Source organism: Oreochromis niloticus, linkage group LG13 (assembly GCF_001858045.2).
Source record: "Oreochromis niloticus isolate F11D_XX linkage group LG13, O_niloticus_UMD_NMBU, whole genome shotgun sequence".
Classification (NCBI taxonomy): Eukaryota; Metazoa; Chordata; class Actinopteri; order Cichliformes; family Cichlidae; genus Oreochromis; species Oreochromis niloticus.
In genome coordinates, this window is record NC_031978.2 from 15040076 (window position 1) to 15064499 (window position 24424).

Sequence of the window (24424 nt, forward strand, 5' to 3'; positions counted from 1 at the left end):
GAGCTTCCAAAAGGATATGCTTTTTTTCCTCAGCTTCATACTAAGCCTCCAGCTACACTGCTTCCTACATCTTTTTTTTTTATATAGAAAAAAACAGGGGGGTAATTAGTAATATTCACTATGCATGAAGCTGTGTATTCTCTCGTATAAAAGCCCTTCTTTTTTCTCCTGCAGCGTCCCCTCATTCCACGGCCTACAGGAAGATATTCTGAGCAAGCTCGCTGATGTCCTTGAGGAGGTAAGTACCTTGTTGTGTCTGACATCTGCAGCCTACTTCTGACATCTCAAATGATTTTCATACATTCACACTCTTATTGTGGTGAGAGAAGGGAGGAGGGTGAAAATGATTCTAGATGATGTGCACAGTAGAGATTATTTTGGGTGCTAGGTGGGACAACCTGTACACAGCTGGGACTTCAGAGTAAATGCTGCTCTTTGGTACCTGCTCGGTGTGAGATGACTATCTACATTTCTCACTTACTAGGGGAGGAATTTCTGGAAATCAGTCCAGTAGAAACCATTTCAGTTTTCAAATGGGTCAAACAAACTACACAAAATCTTTACTGTTATAGGCTTAACCATCCTCTTCTCACAATGAAACACGTAACATTAATAGCATTATATATATATATATATATATATAGGCAGGGATATATATATATATATTTAAATATATATATATGTATATGTACATTTTTTAAAAATATATATGTATAAAATCAATTGGACATGGAGTTTTTAGTTGGGTAGCATCCAAAAGCTGACAATTATACATTTGTTTATGAAGTCTAGAAATTAGTTCCAATCAACATAAATCAGCTGACAAGCAATCATCCGTGTAGAGCTGCACACAGACAAATTTTAAACCCGTGTTTATTTGCTGTCAAACACTGAACTACTTTTAATTTCAGTGTCAATTTATTGTTTCGTACCATTTAAAATTCACTAAAAATAACAAACATAACAAATAAACAGTGGATTGTATTTATTTTGAAGCTTTCACTTCATTTGTAGTTATAGTCATTGTTGTTTTTATTAAAAATGTAAATGTTTGCAAATATTATGCAGAAATGCAAAATTATCATACAGTAGATAATATGCCTTAATATATGCAACAGCAAGCTAAGAATAATAAAAAAAATTATAAATATATAGCAACAATAACAATAATAAAATACAGTATATGAATGGTTGTAGGTATTTAAATTTGTGTTGATAACAGAAATATTAGTTCATACATCTCAACTCATAGCTGGTCAATAGAAATGATATTTGTTGCTATGGCTGAAACATGAAACATGAACAACATTGCCTTACAAAGCAGTTACAAAGCAAATATTAACAGTTAACAGTTGTGACATTTATAGAGGAATGTAATTTTAACAGATGGGATAAAATCATTCCAGAATTTATAACCTCTAAACCTAAAACTGACCTCTACAAGTGAGAAATGTAGGAAAATAAAGATATGGACACTGATGAGTTGAGAATGCACCTGTGAGTTAACTTTAACATCAGCGATATTTCCTTCACTTTAATATATCTCATGAATAAAAAAAAGCATAAAATAGATATTCATGAATTAAATAATAAGAGCCTTCAGTTTCCAAAATAAAGAAACAGGTGGGATATATGACTCTGAATGGATTGTAGTCCTAACAAAACATTTCTGGAGGTTCAGAAATCTGTGGAGAGTAACGGGAAAAGATTCTCAGAAACTATATCACAAGATGAAAGGCAGGGATAAATTAAACTCTAATAAAGAGTAAGGAGACAGTTTGTCCACGACAGCAAAGTCAATCAAAAATATTGCATCAATTTATAGTTTAGGTGAGGACACCTGTGAAAGTTGGCAAAAACATTGCTTCCATAGTGTAGAAGGTTAGCATGTTCACTTCATAAGTAAAAGGTATGATTCACAGCTGGGAGGAAGCACAAAGCCAACTTTGTGCAGGGGGTAACAAGCTAGTGTACAACCCAGGCTGTCCCAAGCCCAGATAAATGGGAGGGTTTCATCTGGTGTAAAAATATGTGCCAAACCAAATATGCAGATCAGCCTGCTGCTGGAAATAAAAAAGAGCACCTGGAAAGACGTTTCTGCTTGTTGATACAGAATATTATTGCTAACCTCGCAGGAATGTTCTAATTAGGTGAACAAAGAAAATTCAGGTTGTAAGGTAAAGCCAGCAACAAGTTAAGAAAGCTCGAAAATCTATTGAATCATGTTGACTTAATATTTTGTGTTTTATTTATTTATTTTTACAGTGTACAGTTTTAAACAGAACAAAATGCCGCTAAGATTATTCTTGATGATTTGATCAAGAATAACTATTTTGAAATGTAGTTATTTACAACATATTTAAATTGAAAACCAAGCCTATGTGGTGACAGGTGGCACATCTGTGGTGATCCACACAGCCTTATCAAACAACCTTTCCATCTCTTTGATCAAATCACAACTATGTAACAGGCACAAACTGTCTTGCTACCATTTTAAATTATGTGTCATATTTCATTTGGGCCATTCAGGCCAAAGCAAATATCATATTTCACTGGGTCACATATTGATTAAATCAATTATCCTTCCCTACCGCTTAGACTATACTAGTTATGAAAGATTGTTTTGGTTCATGACTGAGCTTTGGTTATTTGGATCTTTATTTTTTTCATCTCAACAATAATAAATAAACCTGAGCTAACCAACGCATAACTTCAACATGCTGTGGACTACAAACTGTTTTCAAATGACACACAGCAGACAGGAATGTCTCTTCCTTAAATAATACACAGCAGACAGGAATGTCACTGCTTAGTGTAAGGCGTTAGGCACTTTTCCTGGGTAAAATTGTGTGAGAATGAAAATCTGGCAAATGTCAGTCCCTCTGTGGAGTCTATTTATGATCTAACAGGAAATATTGAGCTCTGTCTTTTGTCTAGACTTGTGGCCAGATGTGCAGCATTGTGTGTATTTTGCTGGAGAAACAGTTTATTGTCCTTGTGTTATTGTTCTGGATCATACAACATAATTTGATATTCAATTATTTCCATGATGCCAACTGTTATATAAAGTATTCAGTATAACCTAAGAAACTGGCCTTGGAGAAGAAGCATTATCTTCCTCTAGAGGTTATTTTCAACACAAGCCATGAATGTGAGTGTGAAAGTCCTTATCTACATGTGTGAGATGGAGCCTACTCAGTTCATGCTGCACCCATTCCAGCACCCACAACCCTGAATAGGATTACCAGGTGTAGAAAAATGTGATTAATGGATGAATATTCTGTATTAATTTTTTTCTCAGGAAGGAACTGTGATTTCCCTTCATATTCGCTGCAGCAACATTCATTTATTCATTCATTTTCTTTACCTGCTTATTCATATTCAAGGTCACAGAGCATATCCAAGCAAGTAGTGGGTGGAACAAAGCAAAATACCCTGGATAGTTTGCCAATCTGTGATTTTTAACAAGAAAAAAGATATCTAATTGTGATTTATATCACTGCACCCAATTCAGGTTTTCCTCCTCTGAAGAGTACTTTTTGTCTCTGGTGAGAGTGTTTCACTTCCAGTATAAGAAAGGAGACAAATTAATTACAGTCAACCTGAACTTCTCTTCTCTTCTCTTCTCTTCTCTTCTCTTCTCTTCTCTTCTCTTCTCTTCTCTTCTCTTCTCTTCTCTTCTCTTCTCTTCTCTTCTGACAGACACATTATGAAGACGGAGAATACATCATCAGACAGGGGGCCAGAGGAGACACCTTCTTCATCATCAGTAAAGGAAAGGTAAGGACAGTGCGGTCCAGTCTACCACCAAAACAGTCATTAGCTGACATCACAATGCAGGGCATCGTGGTACATGGAGAATAAAAGACCCCCATGTTTTGATAGAATGGGGTGGTATTTTTGGGTGGAAGTTGGCTGTCATCAATCACCATAGGTTAAAGGACAAGTCAGAAAGAAGCTCTGCCTCTTTCATCATCTCTTTCAGCAGCGACGGGGGTATCTTGGAAGGAGAATGGAGTCATTTTGACTCCACTTTTCAGTAATCAGCACTGACTTTCACACTGAGCACAGTCCTGTCTGGCTTCAACACTGTTGGAGGGCTTTCACATACTTTTTGTGAACATGTTTTGATGCCAGGATGGCTGCAAGTCTCCCTCCTCATTTTCTCTCTGCTTGTTATCTTCATCTTCTCCATTCATTTCCTGTGCTGCCTTCACAGCTTGTTTCCTGTCTGTTACATACACAAGCTCACATGCTGTTTGTTTTCAGCAGGTATGACCGCAAATTGATCAATCAGTGACACCTGACAGGGTTTTATAATGCCCGTCCAACAGTTCATGTCCTCTAACCCCTCCTATCACCTTGTTTTTTTGGTTCGATTAATAATTTGGTAGAATTTGGTTTATCTAATTCTGTTTCCTTTGTCTTATTCTATCAGTCATGTCATAACATGGTGTATTTGGCACCTTCCTTTACCTTCACCTTCCCATGTTTGATCTCCACATTCCACATATCCCTGTTCTGTCACCATAACTGGTCCCTTACATCCACAAAATGTAGATGGCACATCACCTATACATCATTTTTATCATTTATAAAGTGGGTAATGCTGTAATAAGAATGTGTTAGTAATCTTTTAGTGATTTATAATCCTAGTATTTTCCAATAGTTCACATATGTGAGATGTGAGTGCTTTTGTTACGTCCTGTTTTGTGTCCTTTTTTTTTTTTTTACCTTACTTTGGCAGTAAACAAAAGCTGTAAATTTCACAAGGTCAGTAAAGTCACGTTGCACAACAGTACGGTCATGGATGTGTGGGTGCAGGAATGAACTCACATACATGCACACCCGACCTTGTCAATGCTTTCTGCTTAGTTATTTGCACATCTCTCACTTTGCCTGTGTGTAGTCTACTTTACCTATAGGACTTTCCACCAGATTGGACGTCACCCAGCGCGCACACACACAGTCACACTTTGTACCTCCTGTACTTCCTTTCTTTGTTTTGCGCCTGCTCCCACGTGAATAATTACGCTGTCACTCAGGTGTAGACAGTGCGCCGGTGCAGGATACGCTGCTACATCTGTGCTGACTAATGGATGAAGACAAGATCCTTCAATTGACGAAACAATCGCCTTCGTTCCCTTCCTCTAAGATCTACTCAGCTGCCATCACTTTGATTTGTAAAGTCTTCCGGCCCAGCAGAGCCCCATCACTCATGTTTCTTCTGGCTCGTGGCGCTTCCCAGATTCTTCATGGCGATGACAGTTACCTGTTTGAAACAGACTTGCGTTACAGCAGTGCTTCCTTCTTGTTTGTAGCAGTGTGATGAACCTGACATTTTAAGAAATGATTCCCTGTCTTGGAATGATATCTTTAAATTAAATGTTATCCATCTTTTGTACTCGCTGCACATCTACATGACATACATTATCACTATTCTTCTCCTTAACTTTCCTTTTTGTTTTGCTAGGTTAATGTAACCAGAGAAGACTTGCCCAACGGAGAGCCTGTCTACCTCCGCAGCCTCGGAAAAGGAGACTGGTTTGGAGAGAAAGCACTGCAAGGGTAAGAGTATTCCTAATAACTCTGCCGCTTCCAATTTATATCTCCCGTCTTCTATTCTTTCACTGCTTTCCTTCTAATTTTCACTCCCAACCTGTCTTTTATATCCTTGTGTGAATGTGTGCGTGAATGGGTGAATGACTGGGTATGTAAAGCGCTTTAGCGTCCTTAGGGACCATAAAGGCGCTATATAAATACAGGCCATTTACCATTTACCATTTCCTTTGTCTTAGTGTTAACTTGGCACTTAGCCTCCAACTCCTATCAATCTCCTTTCTTTCCGCAACTCACTCTTCTGGACAGCCATGATAACTTGGCAAATGTTTGGAATTGCTTAAAGCTAGGCCATTTTATGATAACTGATTTACTGTAGCTGTTCAAGGCAAATTTTCCACGTGTGAAATAATAATTATTTCTCTGGACCGAAGAAAGCTTGTTAAATATGATATGAGAAAGAGTTTAAATTGTCATTGAATCCACATGTCTTTTTTTATGCATTTCAGTCTATATTAAGGCGCGTTTTGATCCACAGTTGCTACTGTGAGCATTCTAATTTGTTTGGTTATGTAATAATTTTCCCATCTGCGTAAACAGCAACAACTATCTGCAGATGCAGCTATTTCACCTCCAGCCCCTTTTTTGAAGACAGTATAAATAAGCACACATGCAGTGACTGTGGCACATTTCATGTTTCTCAAGTTCTATTTTTGCCTAAATCGAGAGGGGGGTGTGTTTAAGTGACAGCGGAGATCCCTCACAACAACACCGAGTGACAGCCCGTCTGTGCTATTTTGCACACACTGATGTCACTCAGAAAAACTACAGGGAAAAATCATTTATTGTGAGTAGAGTGGTGTTTGTCACAAAAGTGCACGCTACCAGCTCAAGTCTCATTTCATTTAAACAATATTATCTAGATTCTTTTCCTCTCCGTTCTGTTATCAAGGACATCTCCATGATGTCCTTGGCTGTATTAATGGATTTCTGCACTCTTTCGTGAACATTTGCTATTAGCAGGTGTAATTACGTTCCTATAATTCACACAGTGTATGTCGACTTGGAACAAACAGATATAAAATGAGATTACACACTTCCAACATTACACTACTTTGTACGTTATAAGTCTGAACCAGCAGTGTGGATTCTAGCTGTGGAGATGTCCCACAGGCCAGTTAAAAATGATTCATGTCTTTTTCTAACATTTGGTTTGCTCAAAGTGCTCAAATACTTTCACTGTGGACACTTAGGTGTTATAACAGTATTTTATAAACCTGGCGTCAAGACCATTGTGCTGAAGTGATATTTTTACCCTGTTGTTTCTTCTTCCTTGTTAGGATTGCACCTCTCCATGGACAATGTATTATTTAACATCAGGGAGTGAAGAGATGGAAAATAGTCTGAAGTGTATTATGTCTATGAGGGTCAGATATGCACTCATGCATGCACATTTGAGTGTGTCCATACTTTGCCAGCAGTGTTAGAAAAATAATGAAGATGTCGCCATCTTGTGGCTGCTGAATGTGAAAGCCACATAAAAATCAGCGCTCAGACTCATCGGCGCTTGAAAACACAGACCGAATCAAAGCAGCGTGCTGTGGAAAAGAGATTTCCGTTTATGTCAAAACAATAAATGATAATGTTTATTATTGAAAGAAATAATTTCAATCAGGTTTTGATGGGTTTTGATGTTGTGCCAACATTTAAAGAGCTAATGTAATGTGTTTCTTTATGGTACATGGCAGTTTGTTTTGGTTATAATTTTTGTGGTATGTAATCACTATGTATGCATTTACTTATTTGGAGGGGTGGGGCCTCAAAACCATAAAGTGACTGTTGTGTTTTCCTGACTGCACACATTTGTCATTTGTTTCTATCATGGCTGGAACAGAGGAGTTATATTTAAATGAAAATGTAAAGCTGTGCAGTCTTTTCTTTTTGACATATAACAGGTTAACAAGGGTTGTCATTGGCCTCCAGGCTGCACTTTGAGAACACTGTCTGCTGGATGATGTTCAGACAGCAGCTTGAATTGCACAGATGGTTGGGCTTTCCCTAAATGTAAAAGCTAATGACTAAAAGATAAAAGATGACAGAGCATTAAAATGAATGTGGGCCACGTTAGGCATGGAAAGCTTGATTTCTTAGGGGAGGGACACGTCTGTTGTTGTTTTTAAGTAGACATTTTCTAATGTTTTACGCACATGTATTAAAACTAAAAGTGCTGTTTGATGAATAAGAATCAAACACAAAGTTCTAACTCATCATGAATGTAGCAGCTATTCTGATTTTGAGGAATTCTGTGATCTCTTTTAAGTGCTGCTAAAATTATGTGAAGGAAAAAAAATGTTTAATCACCCTGATGATTTTCACTCTTGGTGTGCTTACACACCACTTTACACACATCATTTAATAATTAGTTATTATTAATCTCTGGGTCTCTGGCACAGTGTGTCTTTTGTCCTGTCTTTTCACCTCACCCCCAAACAGTCACAGCCAATGGCTGCGCTTGCCTTATCCTGGTTCTGTTGGAGATTTCTTCCTTTTAAAAGGGAGTTTTCCCTTCCCACTGTCACCAAGTGCTTGCTCATTGGGAGCTGTCTGATTGTTGGGGTTTTCTCTCTATTATAATAGGGTCTTTACTTTACAATATAAAGCACCTTGAGGTGACTGTTGTTGGAACTTTAAATTAATTAAATTTAATTGAAGTGCAGCATGTGCTTAGCATTAATATTATCCATGATTTATCACTCATTTGTTGTGAGTAAGGTTTTTGCACATGGACTACACAGCAGGATAAATAGTCAGTGGTTATCACAATATACTTTGAAATGTTGTGCAGTTTTGAAAGCTCTTCAAAGCATGCTTAAGAGCATCTTGTGCTTTGTTTAATCAAGAAAAACACTTTTGTTCAACAAACTGCTATCTCCGGCTCACTGTCTCTTGTTATAAACACCTTTTGTCTTAGAGTGTCTTGAGCTGGAGAAGCTTATTTGACTATACCTTTGATGGTCAAGGGTGTCTCGCAAATTGAAATGATGGAGATGCTGGCCATCTTGGAACTAGGCTTTTGATCAGAGGGCTCTTCTGCTGGGCCATCTTTCTAATTAGGAGTTAACTGTGCATGTCCTTGCTCATGAAACTCAATAGCCTATACTCAAAGGCTACTCTGTCCATCTGAAGACGTTGCCTTTGATCTGTGAGAACAACATATTTACAAATCACAGTCAGTTCCCCTGCCAGCTATAATGGTTTACGAGAGCTTGTGTGAGTGCTGGCGTGAGATGTGTATACGTTAAAGCAGTGGAAGAAATATCAGATTACAAGTTTTCTCTAAGGGGCTTGCATAAGTATAGGCCCTGAATGAATGCAGTATGTATGTACCTCATCCCAGTGAATGGATGTTCCGGGAAGAGACGCACTTCGAGGGTGATATGTTGTGTGTACGTAAAGGAGAACATATCTGATATCACATTCCTCATGTCACTGTGATGTGTTAACTTTCAGTGGAGGAGTTGGACCATCACCTGCATAGACAATGTGTGACCTGACCTCCAACTCCTGAGTGTATTTTGTGTGGGTATGTTTGTGGGAATGTTCCAGCTGAAGGTGCTATTTTAAAAAAGACGTCTGATGTAACTGAGAGAAGTTTGATTGGTATCGGTGTCAGAACACCTTCAGACCAACAATAGCGCTCTGAGAATTCACTGTGAGAGTTTGTAATAGTGTGGATATGTTGCCACTATTGCACAAAATCATCACTTTCCCTTCACTCCAAGCCATACTCTCAGTCTATTAATAGATTTCCCCTGAGTCACAGCTTTAGCTTCTGTCATTCATTTAGTATTATCTACAATTCTGAATATTTTACATTGCTGTGTCTACATTCTCTAAAATTTTTTACATTTTTGTAACTATAATATAAAAGAAGAAATCGTGCTGCTTCAGAAGCACTTCGTCAAAGCAAATCCCATGTTGCTTTTATTTTTAAATCATTATTTTAGGGGGAAAAAGCCCTTTGTTGTGTAGCAGTGCAGTTATGAAGAAAAAAAAAAGAGTACTGCTCCTTTTGTTTTTCCCCACGGGCCAAAGATTTTGTTCTGGGTGCAGGTGAGGAAGCACTCAGTTGCTGCTGGAGCTCTGCACTGCACTGCACTGACAACGAAATGACTAAATATTTAAGAATGTGCCAGTCTGGCAGACTGATGTGCCAACTGTGTGTCCAAGCAGAGATTTGACAGTGTGAAATAATAAATTGCAGGCCAACCACAAAAGGTTTATTTTTGCACAGGCCACAAAAATAAATGCTCTGTATGAGAAACACAAGCTCTGAGTGAGTGTGTTTATGGCAAGCTCAGACATCTGAGATTTCCCACATTATCTTTGTTAAAATAATCAAACATGGGGTGTGTGGTCCATGTTTTTTTTTTAAATAACAGAATACTGTAGCCCATGACTGAAATATAACTTCAAAGGAGACAATTAATGCACCAATAAGGAAGTGTTTAAGAGAAATATTTTCAATAACTGAGGAGCAGCTTCCTGGAATACTAGAAAAATATATTCATGAATGTAAAAGAAAAGTTATAGCATGCATTGAAAGTGGGTATACTCTTTGTTATGCAATTTGTACTTAATGGGAAGTAGCTGCACAAATACTGTGGGACTCATTTAGTGTCGAAAAATAAAAATCGCTTTTGGAGTTTTATACACGCTATGTTTCAAGAAATCAACATGCTTTACAACATTTTCTTAATCCAGGTTAAATTTAGCACTTTTAATTCATCAAAAGAGACACCAGGCATACAACCAGGTATTTGTTCTGCCCAGTATTTGTTGTTGATTTGGAAGCAGACACATTCATATCTATATGTTTCGATTTATTCACAATGGTCTGTTTGATACAGGTATTTGTGTGATTTTGTGTCTCTTTTTCATTGAACTCAGTACAGACAGCTGTTGTGGTAAAGAAAGAGCTGAGTGCAAAGGAAAGGCTGACAATTTATTTGTCAATCCACGTTCCTCCCCTCACTTATGGCCATGGACTGCGGGAAGTGACCAAAAGAATAAGATTTAACAATATAATTGGCAGACACCCTTTGGAGCATGCTCCAGGGTGACAAGCTTGATCTTTCGGGTAGAGACACTTTTCAAATCAAGTGGTTTAGGCACCTGACTGGGATGCCTCCTGGATGCCTCCAAGGTGATGTGTTTCATGCATGTCAAACTGGGAGGAAGCCCCAGGACCACACCCGCCAGGGACCAACCCTGAAAAACTGGGGGTGGTGGCAGAGGAAAGGGAGGTCTAGGCATCTCTGCTTAGATTGCTGTCCCCAGATTAGAGGTATGTGGATAAATAGATGCTATATTTAGTTAAAATGGCCTGCCACTTATTCTGCCTGACTCTTCTCCAAAAGAAGTTGCTACTTTAATCTCACTGAGACTTTTTATTATTTGAATAAAATCTATTTTAAACTATATATGCATATATATAGTTTAAAATAGATAAATATAAATATATCTCAGAAAATATCTCAGCCACAGAAATGAACCCTGCAAAGCCTGAACCACTGAATAATTGTCAGAAAATTCTAATTTTATCAGTCTGGAGTGTTTATTGAACATTCTGACAGTGTTTCTTTCTTTTAGAGAAGACATTCAATTTTATTCTGCATGTATGAATTTTAATTTGAATCATTTTTACTACATGCATTTTTGTGCAATTTATTGTTTTAAAATTTGCAATTTATTCAGGTTTTTCACTAAAAGAAACACACACACTGATGTTGTAGAGGTCTTACTTACAAAACCTCATGCATCAAATATGGAACATTTGGCGTTGCAGGGTTAAGCACATCCTCCTGCATCCTCCACAGTCACCTCTAATTCTTGACCCAGTCTTAACCTGGCTTTTATTCTCCCTCACCCTGCCCATAGCTACTGCCCCACTCTCTGCCTCCAACCATATATTATTTTCATAACCCCTTTCCCAGGACACCAGATCACTGTCCAATTACCATGTTCTTTTCAACTGTCTACTGGAAATCAACACCACAGGCTCCCGTGTAAGTCTAAAGGACATTCCAGACACAGCATGCAGCTGCTTTTAGTGTGACACTGCTTGTGGAAATGTGTGTGTGGCTGCTTTCCATTGCATTTCTTCTTGTGCCACAATTAACAAGTACTGAGCCATCTTTGGCTTAGGCTCAGCTTAGGCTCAGCAGTGTGCAAATGAATCACACTGACAGATATTGTTTAGGGATTGTGTTTCAAATAGAACATTGCCAGTATCACTGCCATGGCGCACAAAGTTGTTTTCCTCAGCTACAGTCGAGCAGCAGGGGACAGGTGTAAAACGCTTCGTCTAATATGAAACCCTTGAGGTCTCTTAAGGATGATTCATGCTTACATAAACACTTTTTTTTTTAAATATAGCCCGTGGCGTTATGTTGTTTCGTTGTATCACCATGGTTAGTGAATGACGCATACATTGTACACTTCTTTTATGAGACAAGCCTTTGTAATACATTGTGTACTGTTGCTCGTTATAACTGCTGAATTGTGTGTAATTCTAATGAGTTGATTTCATTTGTCTTACCTTAACTTCATCCACTCAGGTTTCTCTTCATTTTTGCTCATTTTTTGTTAAACTGCTTCTGATTGGCTCGCCCTCTCAAACAGAAGGTTTGAACACTAGGTGGGTGGGGCCTTTGTGTTCTAAGGTAGAGCAGTGAGCACTGAGAAAGCCATACTAAGGATACATGTTCAGAAACTGTGTTTGAAGCTTGAAGCTGGAGCTTGCTCATAGGGACTACTTGCACAGACGCTGACCTCATTATTTGAAATGTTGGTCATGTTTAATATTAGCATCAATCTTTGTAGCACTATGACAGAAACATTGAATGTTTTGAAGACAAAGTTGGATATACTGGACAAAGTTTGTTGAATATGGAGGTGCCGGGCAGGAGGAAAATAGAAAATTCATGCATGTGATGAAGGAGGACATGCAGAGGGTTGGTGTGACAGAAGAGGATGCTAGGGATAGGGTGAGGTGGCAGATGATCCACTGTGGTGACCCCTAAAGGGAGAAGACAGAAGAAGAAGAAAATAATTATACTTTCAAGGTTTTTAAATCATTGGCGTTTTGAGTTACAGACCACTCTTCTTTTACCCATTAAACTGCTTGCTAATACTACAAGTATGTCTATGTCAATTGTTTTGAAAACTGTTGGGGGCAAGCAGGAGAACAGGTGGAGAGGTGTTGGCCCGAGTATTGCATTAAGAGCATGGATGGAGGTCCTTGGAGCTTATCAGAGGTGAATGAAATTCTGTAACATAGCTAGCTTGAGAGCCTCAGTTCTCATCTGTTAATATATCCCTAGCCTCCCTTCTCCTCTGTAGTCCTCACCTTTCAGTGTTTTTTTGTTCTTCCACCAGCTGTGACCTTTATTCAGACGGGTCAGCAGCAAGAGCGAGGCAGAGTGTGTGTGAACATGTGCGTGAGCATGTGTGTTGGGCGAGGGGGGTTGTGGATGTGTGTGTTTGGACGAGGGAAGGCAGCAGAGGGAGTTCACATGGCATGAGGAGGAATTGTCACCTCACTTCATTGAAATAGGTTGCCATATGTCTTTGAGTTCAGACCAGGCACAGACAGTGTTTGTCCAAGGCTAGCTTCTGTTAGTGCCCCAGCTAAAATGAATCAACTCTTTTTAAATCTAGAAAGTAGACAGTTTTAGCTTTTGATTTGCTCCCTTTTGGGATATTATAACAATCTTATAAACAAATCTTCTTTCTATTTTATTTTATTACTTTTTTTAAAGGATACAGTTCGAAATAATCTGCTTATGGGAAACCACCCGAAGAGTTTTTCATCTGTTTTACATTTTTTAGTTTGTACTGAAGTGGATAACACTATCCTCAGATTGGAAACTTATACAGAATTACTACACAGGTGTCCTTTGTTAGGGGGGTGCCCTGGGCAGTGCACTGGTTCAGATTTAGAGCTAATCCCTGTGGGGCTCTGTGTGGAAAAAAATTTCACTGTAAAGGATGAAGTCTTGGGATACGGACTCAGAGGATTCATGCGACTGGGGTGACTCCTCCGAAGAAGGACTGTCATCAGAGGAAGATGAGCTTGATGTCAAATATGATAAAGAGTAATGCAAATTCTGCAGTGATGTGTTATATTCGTATATGAAGTGATATGACAGATTTCAATCACCTCTATGATGTGGTCTTTAAAATGAATGAAAATGTTATTTTATAATGGCAACACACTTTTTTTTATCATTTGATCAAAGTTTTAGTTTTGCAGTTGTGGCTGATTGTGTTTTGTGTTCACTTTCTCCAGGGAGGACATCAGGACGGCCAGTGTCATGGCTGCAGGCGCAGTCACCTGTCTAGTCATCGATCGAGAGTGAGTATCAATAAAATTAATCCTCAAGGAACCTAGTGACTTTTCTACACCGTCTGTACTCATTTACATAAAAAAAAAGGATGTTTCAAGTTTTACAATGAACACATGTCTGTCACGAGCAGCAATGAAAGAAACCTACAAATTTTGATTTTGCTGAAACATCAATCTGAGGCCACTTCTCCTCATTTGTGAGTGACCACGGCAGACGTACGCTTGATTTAGACTTTAGATTGCAATGAATCTTTGTAGAGCCAACGATGTAACCGATGTAAGTGGCCGACGTCGTCATCAGCATTTATGTTTGTGTTTCTGGTGCATTATGCACAAATTCGATAAATTTGAGAAAGAGGTTCTGTATTGGGTCATGACTCAAGTTAATTGGCGTATCCACCTTTACGAGTGGCCACAGCTCATTTAGCTGGCGTTTGGCTCAAAACATCAAGGCTTTCCAAAATTCAATAAATGTGTAAAAAGGTCCTATACTAGGTCATGATTCAACCTAATTGGTATCTCTTTTATATTTTAGAGCTTAAAAGGTGGATTTAAACAACAAACACTGAACTATACATTTACTAACTTTAATATATTCAGAGGTTGTGCTGTTGCAGCCATATTTGGTCTGGTATGACCAGTTTATGTTAGCTGGTGTTACATAATGTAAGCATTTGTATTCTGTAATACAAATGTTATTGCTGAAGATCGCCAACTTCATGAGTCTTCCTTTCTTGTTTTAGTGTTACACTACAATTCAAAATGTATGATTTTAGTCACTACAGGCACTGCATGTCAGCCAACGTTAAATAGTTCTGCTCCACATTAAATTTTAGAGATGATAAAACTTACAAAAATGTATTCACGCCATCGTCTAAGCCTGTTCAGTTTCTATGTTCAGGGCTCAGCTTGATTGTCATGTAAATATTTTCCACACAGAGAACAAAGAAATTAACTTATTTGCATTTGCTTTGTTCAGTTATGCCAGAAAATCAGGTGTAACGTGTCCAGAATCCACTTTCAGTAAAGAATTTAAATATATGCTAGATGTGTGCAGGAATGACTAACAGCTGCTATTTTCTCCACTGATTTTTAGCACATCATCCCACAGCACAACTATGTTTGTCTGAGCTCAAACATTTGCTATTTTCCCCCAGTTGCAATAATGTAATTTGACATTTAATTACAGTGTTTATAATGTTTAATGGTAAGATTAAGCTATTGTATATCTGAAAAAGTTCATAACCGCTTACTATGTAAGGAAACAGCCTGTCTAGTAGCATCGCTGTCTCTTGCATTAAAAAGAGACAGGCTGGGTGGGGAGAGGAAATGGTATCAGCTTTCCAAGGGGCTCCCTGTTGCCTTAGGGAACACAGCAGGCACAAATGGGCCATCCTCAAAGCAAGCAGAGGGGATAGTGAGTGAGTCATCCAGTGCAGGTGATTACTGCTGCCTTTCATGCAAGCAGCTAATGCTGCCACGGCCCACAAAAGTGGTTCAGTGTGTGCGTTTGTGTCCCTCAATCAGGCTGGTTTTGGTGCACAATATTTGTTTTTGAATCTTTTGGTATTCTGTGCCCTTCTGTTTGTTTTCTTAATAGACGTGCACATGTGATGCTTAAAAATCAAACAGTGTGCATGCTAAGAGGTAAAATAAGGATAATTACAGGAGCCGTGGGAAAGCGAGAGAGAATAAAAAAAGAAGCAGCAGGGATTTACAGGCTCAGTCCAATAGACACTGTAAGCAGCCAAACATTTAGAGAAAAGCTCAGCTCAGAAACAGCCCTAGCTAGCAGGCATTATGGTCTCAACAGGAGAAAACACCAGATGCAGTGCATCTTCTAGCTGACAGCTTGATGAGCCCTGCTTGAAAAGTGTCAGCTAGTTGTTCTTCCAGGATGTTTGGAATCTTTATTTTGCATAGAAACCCATACTTCAGGGAGAAATGAGCCGAAACACGGGAGTTATTTTTCATGTACCAAATCTCTCAAGAAATTTGGAGGATTTTATTTCAGCAAGTTATTATGCTGTGAAGCTTATTGTTCTGTAGATCCATCTAATATGCTCTAATTTATTCTTTAACTTTCAGAATTTGCACTTTTCTTCTTATCATAATTAGAAATACAGAGGAATAAAAATATGTTGTTGCTCTGCTTCTATCAGCTAAATCACTTAACGGACTTTATTTAGTACTGAAAAAGATATAAAATATTGTCATGGGGGGAGTTTTACCTTGCATAATATCCCATGATTTCTTTATCACTCAACACAGTGCGTTTTAAATTTTTAATTTATTGGCTAAATATTCATGCAACGCGTCTACTTTTGTCTCAAAAATCCCTCTCACCCACCATCTGCTATCACACTGTTTTACACCTCTTTGGGGTAGCTCTGTCTTCTCATCTGTCTCCTCGTCTGCGATTTTTAGAGGCTTGTCTCTAAAAGCAGACTGATGAATATTTAATACTAACTGGGAGTGTGTATGGCAGACTGGTCATGCTGTGTGCCAGCTTCTTATAGAGATATAATGTGCTTTGTTCCCTGTAACATAAGCTAACAGTAACAGATTCATATATTCTCATAGAATGAATCAGAATATATGTATCTTTGTTACTTACACTTGTGCTCTGTTACTTAGACCTGCATCGTCTGTAGATTTTCAAGCAAAACAGTGTCTAAAATGCTTCACCAGGTGCTGTTTTAACAGTTACTGTCTGTGTTTCAGTTCATTCAAGCACCTGATTGGGGGTTTGGAGGATGTATCCAGCAAAGGCCATGAGGATGCTGATGCCAAAGCCAAGTAAGACAAAGAAAAAAATCATTTATATTTGGAGAAGTTGGTTGTTTTAATAATTTAACTCTTAGTTTAAAAAAATGCACAATGTGACTGCCTAGCACCTGCAGTGTTTCGCGAAGAGACATGCAGGCCAGCTGTTAATGCTCGTGCCGTTACTTCTGTTATGTAACAATGCAACACTCTGTGGGAAACAGAAAGCATACGCTATAACCTTCACCTCTATTTCTGGAGGAATTAATATGTACTTTATCTTCACTATGGGAATAAGAGAATGGCTCTATAGAAGGCACTTTGGCATTGAGGTGGGAATCTAGAGGTTCTTTTAGCCATCTCTTGGCATAATCTGATACCCCACTGATTCAGCGCTATGTTGAGACTCAAGGTGAGTAGAAACAAGAACCCAGTAATGACAGTTTACAGGGAGCCAGAGAGCAGGAACAGCTTATCCCATATGTAGATAGATTTAGAGAGACAGAGAGAACAAGAGGGTGACAAAACAGACTAGACGTCTGCCTGGTGCTGTGGATTTCTAGCCGAGAGTGCCAGTGATCTTTTGCAAGTCAGTGGCATTTCGTCAGCAGAGCAGTCAAGAGCAAAACATACCACCAGGGTTGGGAAGAGGCAACAAGAAACCGATGGGTGTAATAGGGGGCGTATAGTCCCTTACCTCTGGCTTTTGGCCCTGGCCAGATCCACTTTATGGCTCCACTGATGATTGTTTGGCCTGCCAGTAGATCTATGATAATATGATAACATAATATCCAGTGGCTGTCAGCATGAAATGATGATCAACAAAATATTGTTGTGCTGTATTAGCAGAAGCCTTGGTTTTACGATCCAAGCCTTTACAATGACCCGCCATGAAGGGTACAGCATGTTGTGTGGCAAAATAAAAAGATAGGAGAGAATTACATTGTTCTATCAAAGCCTACATTATCATTCTACACCCATCCATCCATCCTAGATAAGGTAGCCGAGTTAATTAGGTCTGTGTCACACAGTGCGACTTGCAGACAGCTTAAAAGATTCCTTAAGCAAGTTAGATTTTATGCAAATGAGTAACAAGTTGTACTTTTGCATGACAAATGTTTATAACTTCATCATCAAGCCAAAACTTTAACTCAAATTAGACCCACTCACCTTCTCTGCTCTCTCAAATCTGTCTCATCAACGTCATTTTCACCCTGATTAAGGCAGCTTTCCCTGCTGCGTGCTGTGTTGTCTCTTGCTGGCACTCCCCACTCAGCAGAGCACGTTTGCTTCTTGGTGAGGAAAGCCTGAGTCAGGATCCCTCTGTGATGGAAACTGTCTCTAATTGGTCACAGTGGATAAGCATATTTCAGTAGTGCTGTTGCTGTACAGGAAATTATAGCTGCTCTCTGTGGGGTTGGCAGGTCTTTTCTTCAAAGACTAGCTCCCTGCCACATGCTACTGTATATGCACACACTGTTTTTGATCAAGGCCTTGCTTCTCTGGGAAGGAGATGCTACATTCTGCACACTGCTACTGCATTCATAACAACTTTTATATATTCTGAGGTGAGGGGAGAATTTAAAGATAAGACAAAGTAAAAGTAAAAGTTAAAAAAAAAAGTTAAAAAGCTGATTTTCTCCAGTGATGCAAACTTATCAGAAAATGTTTTATAGAGAAATCTGAAATTATGTTACCTATATATCCTGAAGCTTTATGTTTACCCTTTATTTTTAAAGGAATAAAATCCTCTGAAAAATAATCTTCTCCTTCTTGTTGTTCAAATTATAAACGTCATTTAGATGGCCCCAGTTTTATTTCCCACTCTTTGTGATTAAAATGTTCTAATTGCCCTTTCAAGCAGCCATTTCCACTTACCTTTAATCAGCAATTTGGGCCCTTCCGGTGAAAAAACCCTTAATAACTGAAAATTAATGAGAAAATATGACCGACTATGACTCAGCGGGGCCTGTGTCTTTTGAGAGTGTAGAAGTTCAATAAACAGGAATCACCCATAAATAAAAGTGGCATTTAAGTCTGGTTTAAGGTCAGAAGTGCTTTCTTCTCCTCTTTCTGGTCCCCTGAGTCAGTCTGATGAAGAAGAACTGGAGCAAAGTAAATGAGGATAATCGTACACACACTCCCACACAAATACGGACACACACTTTAGACACACGGGGATTGCATCATTTTTATGACCTCATTCGTTCAGTGATACAGATTATCACCCACTGGGGTGCTACTTGACCTGCATAGGAACACTTTGTAATGCTGAGCTTGTAATGGATTTTCATGTTAGCAGTTATAAGTAACATCTTATTGCAACCTCATAATGCATATGCTGTCCAGGAAACTGTGTCAGATGCTGCTGAGCTCTCTGTGTTCACTTTTATTCAAGGTCATGGTTTAGACATCTATTTAAGGTGGATGTATGGTTTCAGTCCCACTGGATCTTCTCTCTGGTATCATATTCCAGTTTCCGGCATATCATGGCTCAGTTATAGAGATAGACGAGTGTAGTTTCCTGCTTATCTGAAAAAACTGTATTGTGTGTCGCTGCCTTAGTGAATATCTCCACCATTCATTGATTCCTACAGAGACTGTGTGTCCTTGATTGAGACATTGTGTTTTGCCTGTGACAAAATTATTCATTACATTGCAAAGTAGCTTAATGGTTTTCTATTGTTACTCGCTTGAAGAAGTGTTCATCATCTGTAGAGAATAGAAGACAGATTTATTCTTTCATTGCTTATCTAATAGAAAATGGTCTCGTTTTGTGCTTGGTCTGTGACTAGCACAGAGTTTTTGTTCGTCAGCTCTTTGATACTGACTCCCTATAACGAAGCAACGCTGCCATCTGCTGGTTGCATGTTGCTATTACTAGTCAACCGTTTTAGCAACTTTACAGTGTAAAATTGTATCCTTACTCTCCATTCCTTCGATATCTTGACAGAATGTGTAAAACGCTCCTTCATTAACAGAACCCAGACACATCCTAGTGTATCATATTTGATACGTGCAGTTTTTTGTGGGTTTTTGAGACTAATACATCATCAGAGTGACACTCCCTCCCCTCCCCCCCCCCCCCAACATGAAAAACCTAAATGAGCTGCACAATAAATTTTTATGCAATTTTTCAAAAGGCCAGATAAAAAAGCAACTACAATACAAATTTAAAAAAAAAATCGTATACTGAAATTAAAATGTATTAATTTTTTTAACAAATTTGTCAGATGGTTCAATAAACTCTTCATTTAAAAATAAAAAAATTGAATTTTCCTGCTTTATTTTCTATTTCAGGCTTTAAGGGGTTAACAATACTGTACCACACACGCTAAACATATAATCTTGGTTACTTGTCTCCTTTTCTCAAGCAGCTCTTATTTTAGGATTTGGAGTGTTTTCTGGGCCTACATCCAGGTCAGGGTCGGGAGAAAAGATGAAAGGATAACCTGCAAATCTCCCATGATAGTAATAGTGTATACATATACACAAATAAACCATGAGTGTCCTGGTAACCTGATGTGTTTCTGAGAAACATCGTGCTCAGTAACCTGCCAACACGTGCCACCAAAGTGTCCACTGCCGCGTAGCTTAGGGAAAAGGTTTCCAGTGTAACTGATCTGAAACAAGTACAGTTAGGTTGGTTTTTTAACACTTGGAATAGCCAGATAAGCTAGAATGGCGTAAAGCAAACATAATTTGGCATTTTACTGATTGCATTCAAACCTGGAACAGTTTTTTCTGAAAGTGCTTAACCTACATTTTTGTAAATAATCTTAATCCCTACAGCTCTGCGAAAGAAGGCTGCTGACTTATCTAAACATCTAAACAAATCTTCTGTGGAGGTGTTTTTTGATAAGTTGCTGTCTACATAAACATACAGCTGAAATATTTTTGAGAGAGAAGAGGCCTGACGTCGAGGCGATAGTCTGTTATGAGTGACCCAGAAAGGCCTATCCAGGCTTGGATCTGTCCTAAGCCCACTGATCCAGAAACTGAGCTGATGAAACTCTGTCTGGATCAAACAATAACCAAAGAAGACACGGGGCATCTGGGGATAAGGGGTGGACACGTGGAAACAATCTCCACTGCCAGCATGCCGGCATGTTGTGGAGTTCAGTGGCAGAGCCAAGGCATGTCTTCTGAGCCAACTGAGTAGTGAGTAGCCTCTGTGACGGATGTCCCATCTTTGTTCTTTCCTATAAAGAATGGGGACAAGCTGGGGACAGTTAGTCTGTGATCAAAGAGAGGTCAAAGTAATTTGCCAGAAGACTAAACTCAAAAACATCCTGTTCATGTGCTCATATTTATACTCTCCACATCCTCAACAACATCCTTGATAGATTACTATGAGTTAAATCCTCTAAGATTTGCAAACAAATGAGCTCAAGGAGAGACGGATATTTTGTCTCAGGTTGTTGAAAGTGGATTATGTTTTCTTTCATCCTTCATCTCATCTCTAATCCTGTTCCCCTTCGTTCTTTCCTCCCCTTTTTCCTGGCCCCACAGGTATGAAGCAGAGAATGCGTTTTTCTTCAATCTGAACCTAGCTGACTTTAACATCATTGACACTCTGGGGGTTGGTGGCTTTGGACGCGTTGAGCTGGTACGAAGCACAGCGGTGTGACATTAACATGAATTTTCTGGACTTGTCTGACAAGCTGCACACGTTGCTATTTGAATCTCTCTCTTTCCCTATCACTGCAGGTTCAGCTCAAGAGTGATGAGAACAAAACGTTTGCCATGAAAATCCTCAAGAAGCGGCACATTGTCGACACGAGACAGCAAGAGCACATTCGCTCAGAAAAGCTCATCATGCAAGAGGCCCACTCTGACTTCATTGTTAGGTAGCTTCTTAACATCAGCTTCCTTAAAATGCTCAATAAAGTTTGCTCATCCTATTAAATGTTTAATTCTGGTGATCAAAGTAAGAGTTATTAAAAATGACATTCCCTATAAAGGCTTATATAATGAACGTGGCCACAAAAAGAGCCAGCCATCATCACAGCTTTCTCATTTTGGCTTGGTTTGTATGTAATATGGCGTGGCTTAACAATAATAAAGAACTGCCTGAACAAGAATAAAGATGGGTGATACAAGCATCAGCAGGCTAACAAAACACAGCTGCAGCAGTAGTTAGGAGGTTTAGGGAAACTGTGCTACCAATAACAGATGGTTCAATAGTCACCCTTGAATAATGAGGGCACGCACAATTTGCTTTCTATTAAGTACTTCTGACTTGGCACAGAGATTATCTGTGGAAAATAGTGTTTCAGAAGTCCTTTTTCTGATGAAGCAGCGCGAGACTGCACAGTTAAAATGCAGCAAGTAACATGAAAAGGAGCATGACAAACACCGGCAGGACAATCTTTAGTTGGATGAAATAAATTTATTTATGCCAATTTCGGTCCAGCTTCATTGGTGTGCTTGTGGCCAGGAGCACCCTGCTACTGACTAGAAAACATGAAGGTGGGAGAGTGCTGATAAGGTGATGCAAACAGTTCAGGAAAGTTTTAATAGAGATGAATGCTAGTTTGTGTGCTGGAATACTGGATGACAAGATAACTCACAGGCTTGAAATGCGTGGCCTGACAATTAGCAACATGACAATTTAAAAAACACTTGGTTTGGAGAGGTATGTCCCCTCACTTGAGTCCAATAAAACACTTTAGGAGTGTTTTGCTGCACAACGTTTATTGAGGTTTACTAAAATTATTTATGTATATTTTAAAAAATGTTTTAAATACTGAATTATATCAAAGGAAATCCCTGGCCAACAACACACTGCTTTATTTCAGTATTATCATGTGTTCGAAGTAGATTATAAGATGAATTCATTGCTTTTCTTCTGCCAAATAATAGTTGCGCGGTTATGAATTTTACAGCAGTTTGTGATAACAAACACTTCTGTGTGTTTTCAGACTGTACAGAACCTTCAAGGACAGCAAATACCTCTACATGTTGATGGAAGCATGTTTAGGCGGAGAACTGTGGACCATTCTTAGAGACCGGTAAACTCATTAATGATTAGTGTCACACACACACAATTATATGGCAAAGAAAGGTGTGGCAGTTAAGTTAATTCTGGTAAAATGATATTTGAGTCCTGCTTTGACCAACATATCTAGTGATTTTATAGCTACATTATAGGCAGTGTGTCACATTTTACTATTTAATGTAAGTTACAATTTTTATCTTCTTTTGTCCTGCTGTGTTTACAGGGGTTCATTTGAGGACTCGACCACCAGGTTTTACACAGCCTGTGTAGTTGAGGCTTTTGCTTACCTGCATTCCAAAGGCATTATCTACAGAGACCTTAAACCAGAGAACCTTATATTGGACCACAGGGGTTATGCCAAACTGGTAAGAGAGGAACATGGAAACACAGAAACCTCTAACTGGAGTGTTTGTGTGTTTTTGAGAGATTTACGATGATGCAAAAGAAGACAAATGCTATCTTTCTCTGATGTATGTGAAATGTCAAAAATCATTTTGAATACTGCCACATAATGGCTTTAAATACAAGAGTAATCACAGTGTGAAGAGAAGTATAACTACGCTACGCTAGGTTTTGTTTTTTGAGGTACACCACCATTCCCTTTTCTCATCATGGAGAAACCAGCTTGTCTCTTTTGGCAGAGCAGCCAGCAGCTACTCAGCTCAGCTCCAAACCCACCAACGCCACTATTTCCACCATTTTCATTCCACCATTAGTATGCATAAGAGTGAACATGATCTGATAGGAACCAAAATACCACGAGGAGGATTTTAAGTCAAATTTTTCTTTGCCTGATGACTACAAGCTGACAACAAAATCTTTGTTTTCTTTAGGTGGACTTTGGCTTTGCCAAGAAGATTGGGTTTGGGAAGAAAACGTGGACCTTCTGTGGGACACCAGAGTATGTAGCACCAGAGATCATTCTGAACAAGGGCCACGACATCTCAGCTGACTACTGGTCTCTAGGAATCCTTATGTTTGAGCTCCTAACTGGCAGGTACCCACAGGCCCGGGCTTGTCCTTAACAAACTTGTTTATGAAGTTTTTGCGGTAATGCTATATACATGCAAAACTTTTTGGAAATGTTGAGTCACCTGGTGAAAATTAAAATGTGTCAGCTCATTGCACAATTTACACAGAACAGTTTGATGGTAGCTGATTACATAATTGTCCACACTTAAGCACTTTTTACTTCAAAGTAATATGTTGGCCTCTGTTGTGTAGTCCTCCATTCTCTGGCCCTGATCCTATGAAAACCTACAACATCATCTTGAGAGGAATCGACATGATTGAGTTTCCAAAGAAAATTACCAAAAATGCTGCCAACCTAATCAAAAAGCTATGCAGGTAAGTGTTTATGCCTGTAGACATTTATACATAGTAATTCATTTAAGTGGTCTGCGTGCTGAATCATATATTATTTTTTCTACTTCAGGGATAATCCTTCTGAAAGACTGGGAAACTTGAAAAACGGTGTCAAAGACATCCAAAAGCACAAGTGAGAAAACGCATTACTCAGTCCAGACATTTGTATTAATTTGTTCGCTGTACAATGATGAAGTAATGCTATTTTTTTCTTTTAGATGGTTTGAGGGCTTTAACTGGGAAGGTTTGAAGAAGGGGACACTGACACCACCTATTATCCCTAATGTAAGTGCACACTGTGCTCATTTTGTTTTGTTTTATAG

At 38.9% G+C, this 24424-nt stretch overlaps 1 protein-coding gene and 1 long non-coding RNA gene across 5 annotated transcripts in view; one reads left to right on the top strand and one right to left on the bottom strand.

The window, feature by feature from the left end:
* Window positions 1-24424, top strand: part of LOC100694992 (cGMP-dependent protein kinase 1) — a 92951-nt gene that overhangs the window by 65939 nt on the left and 2588 nt on the right. For all 4 annotated transcript variants that reach the window (XM_003438265.5, XM_003438266.5, XM_019366969.2 and 1 more), the window contains 13 exons: window positions 175-238; window positions 3703-3780; window positions 5474-5568; window positions 13913-13978; window positions 16694-16768; window positions 21248-21344; window positions 21446-21585; window positions 22660-22749; window positions 22960-23101; window positions 23570-23733; window positions 23961-24083; window positions 24172-24234; window positions 24320-24386. In XM_003438265.5, the coding sequence (XP_003438313.1) occupies window positions 175-238; window positions 3703-3780; window positions 5474-5568; window positions 13913-13978; window positions 16694-16768; window positions 21248-21344; window positions 21446-21585; window positions 22660-22749; window positions 22960-23101; window positions 23570-23733; window positions 23961-24083; window positions 24172-24234; window positions 24320-24386 (1264 nt within the window). The remainder of the gene's footprint in view (window positions 1-174; window positions 239-3702; window positions 3781-5473; window positions 5569-13912; window positions 13979-16693; window positions 16769-21247; window positions 21345-21445; window positions 21586-22659; window positions 22750-22959; window positions 23102-23569; window positions 23734-23960; window positions 24084-24171; window positions 24235-24319; window positions 24387-24424) is intronic.
* On the bottom strand, window positions 16698-21238 carry LOC112841979 (uncharacterized). Its single transcript, XR_003213494.1, has 2 exons — window positions 17906-21238; window positions 16698-17501 (listed from the first exon to the last, which is right to left on the bottom strand). It is a non-coding gene; the product is annotated as an uncharacterized LOC112841979 (long non-coding RNA).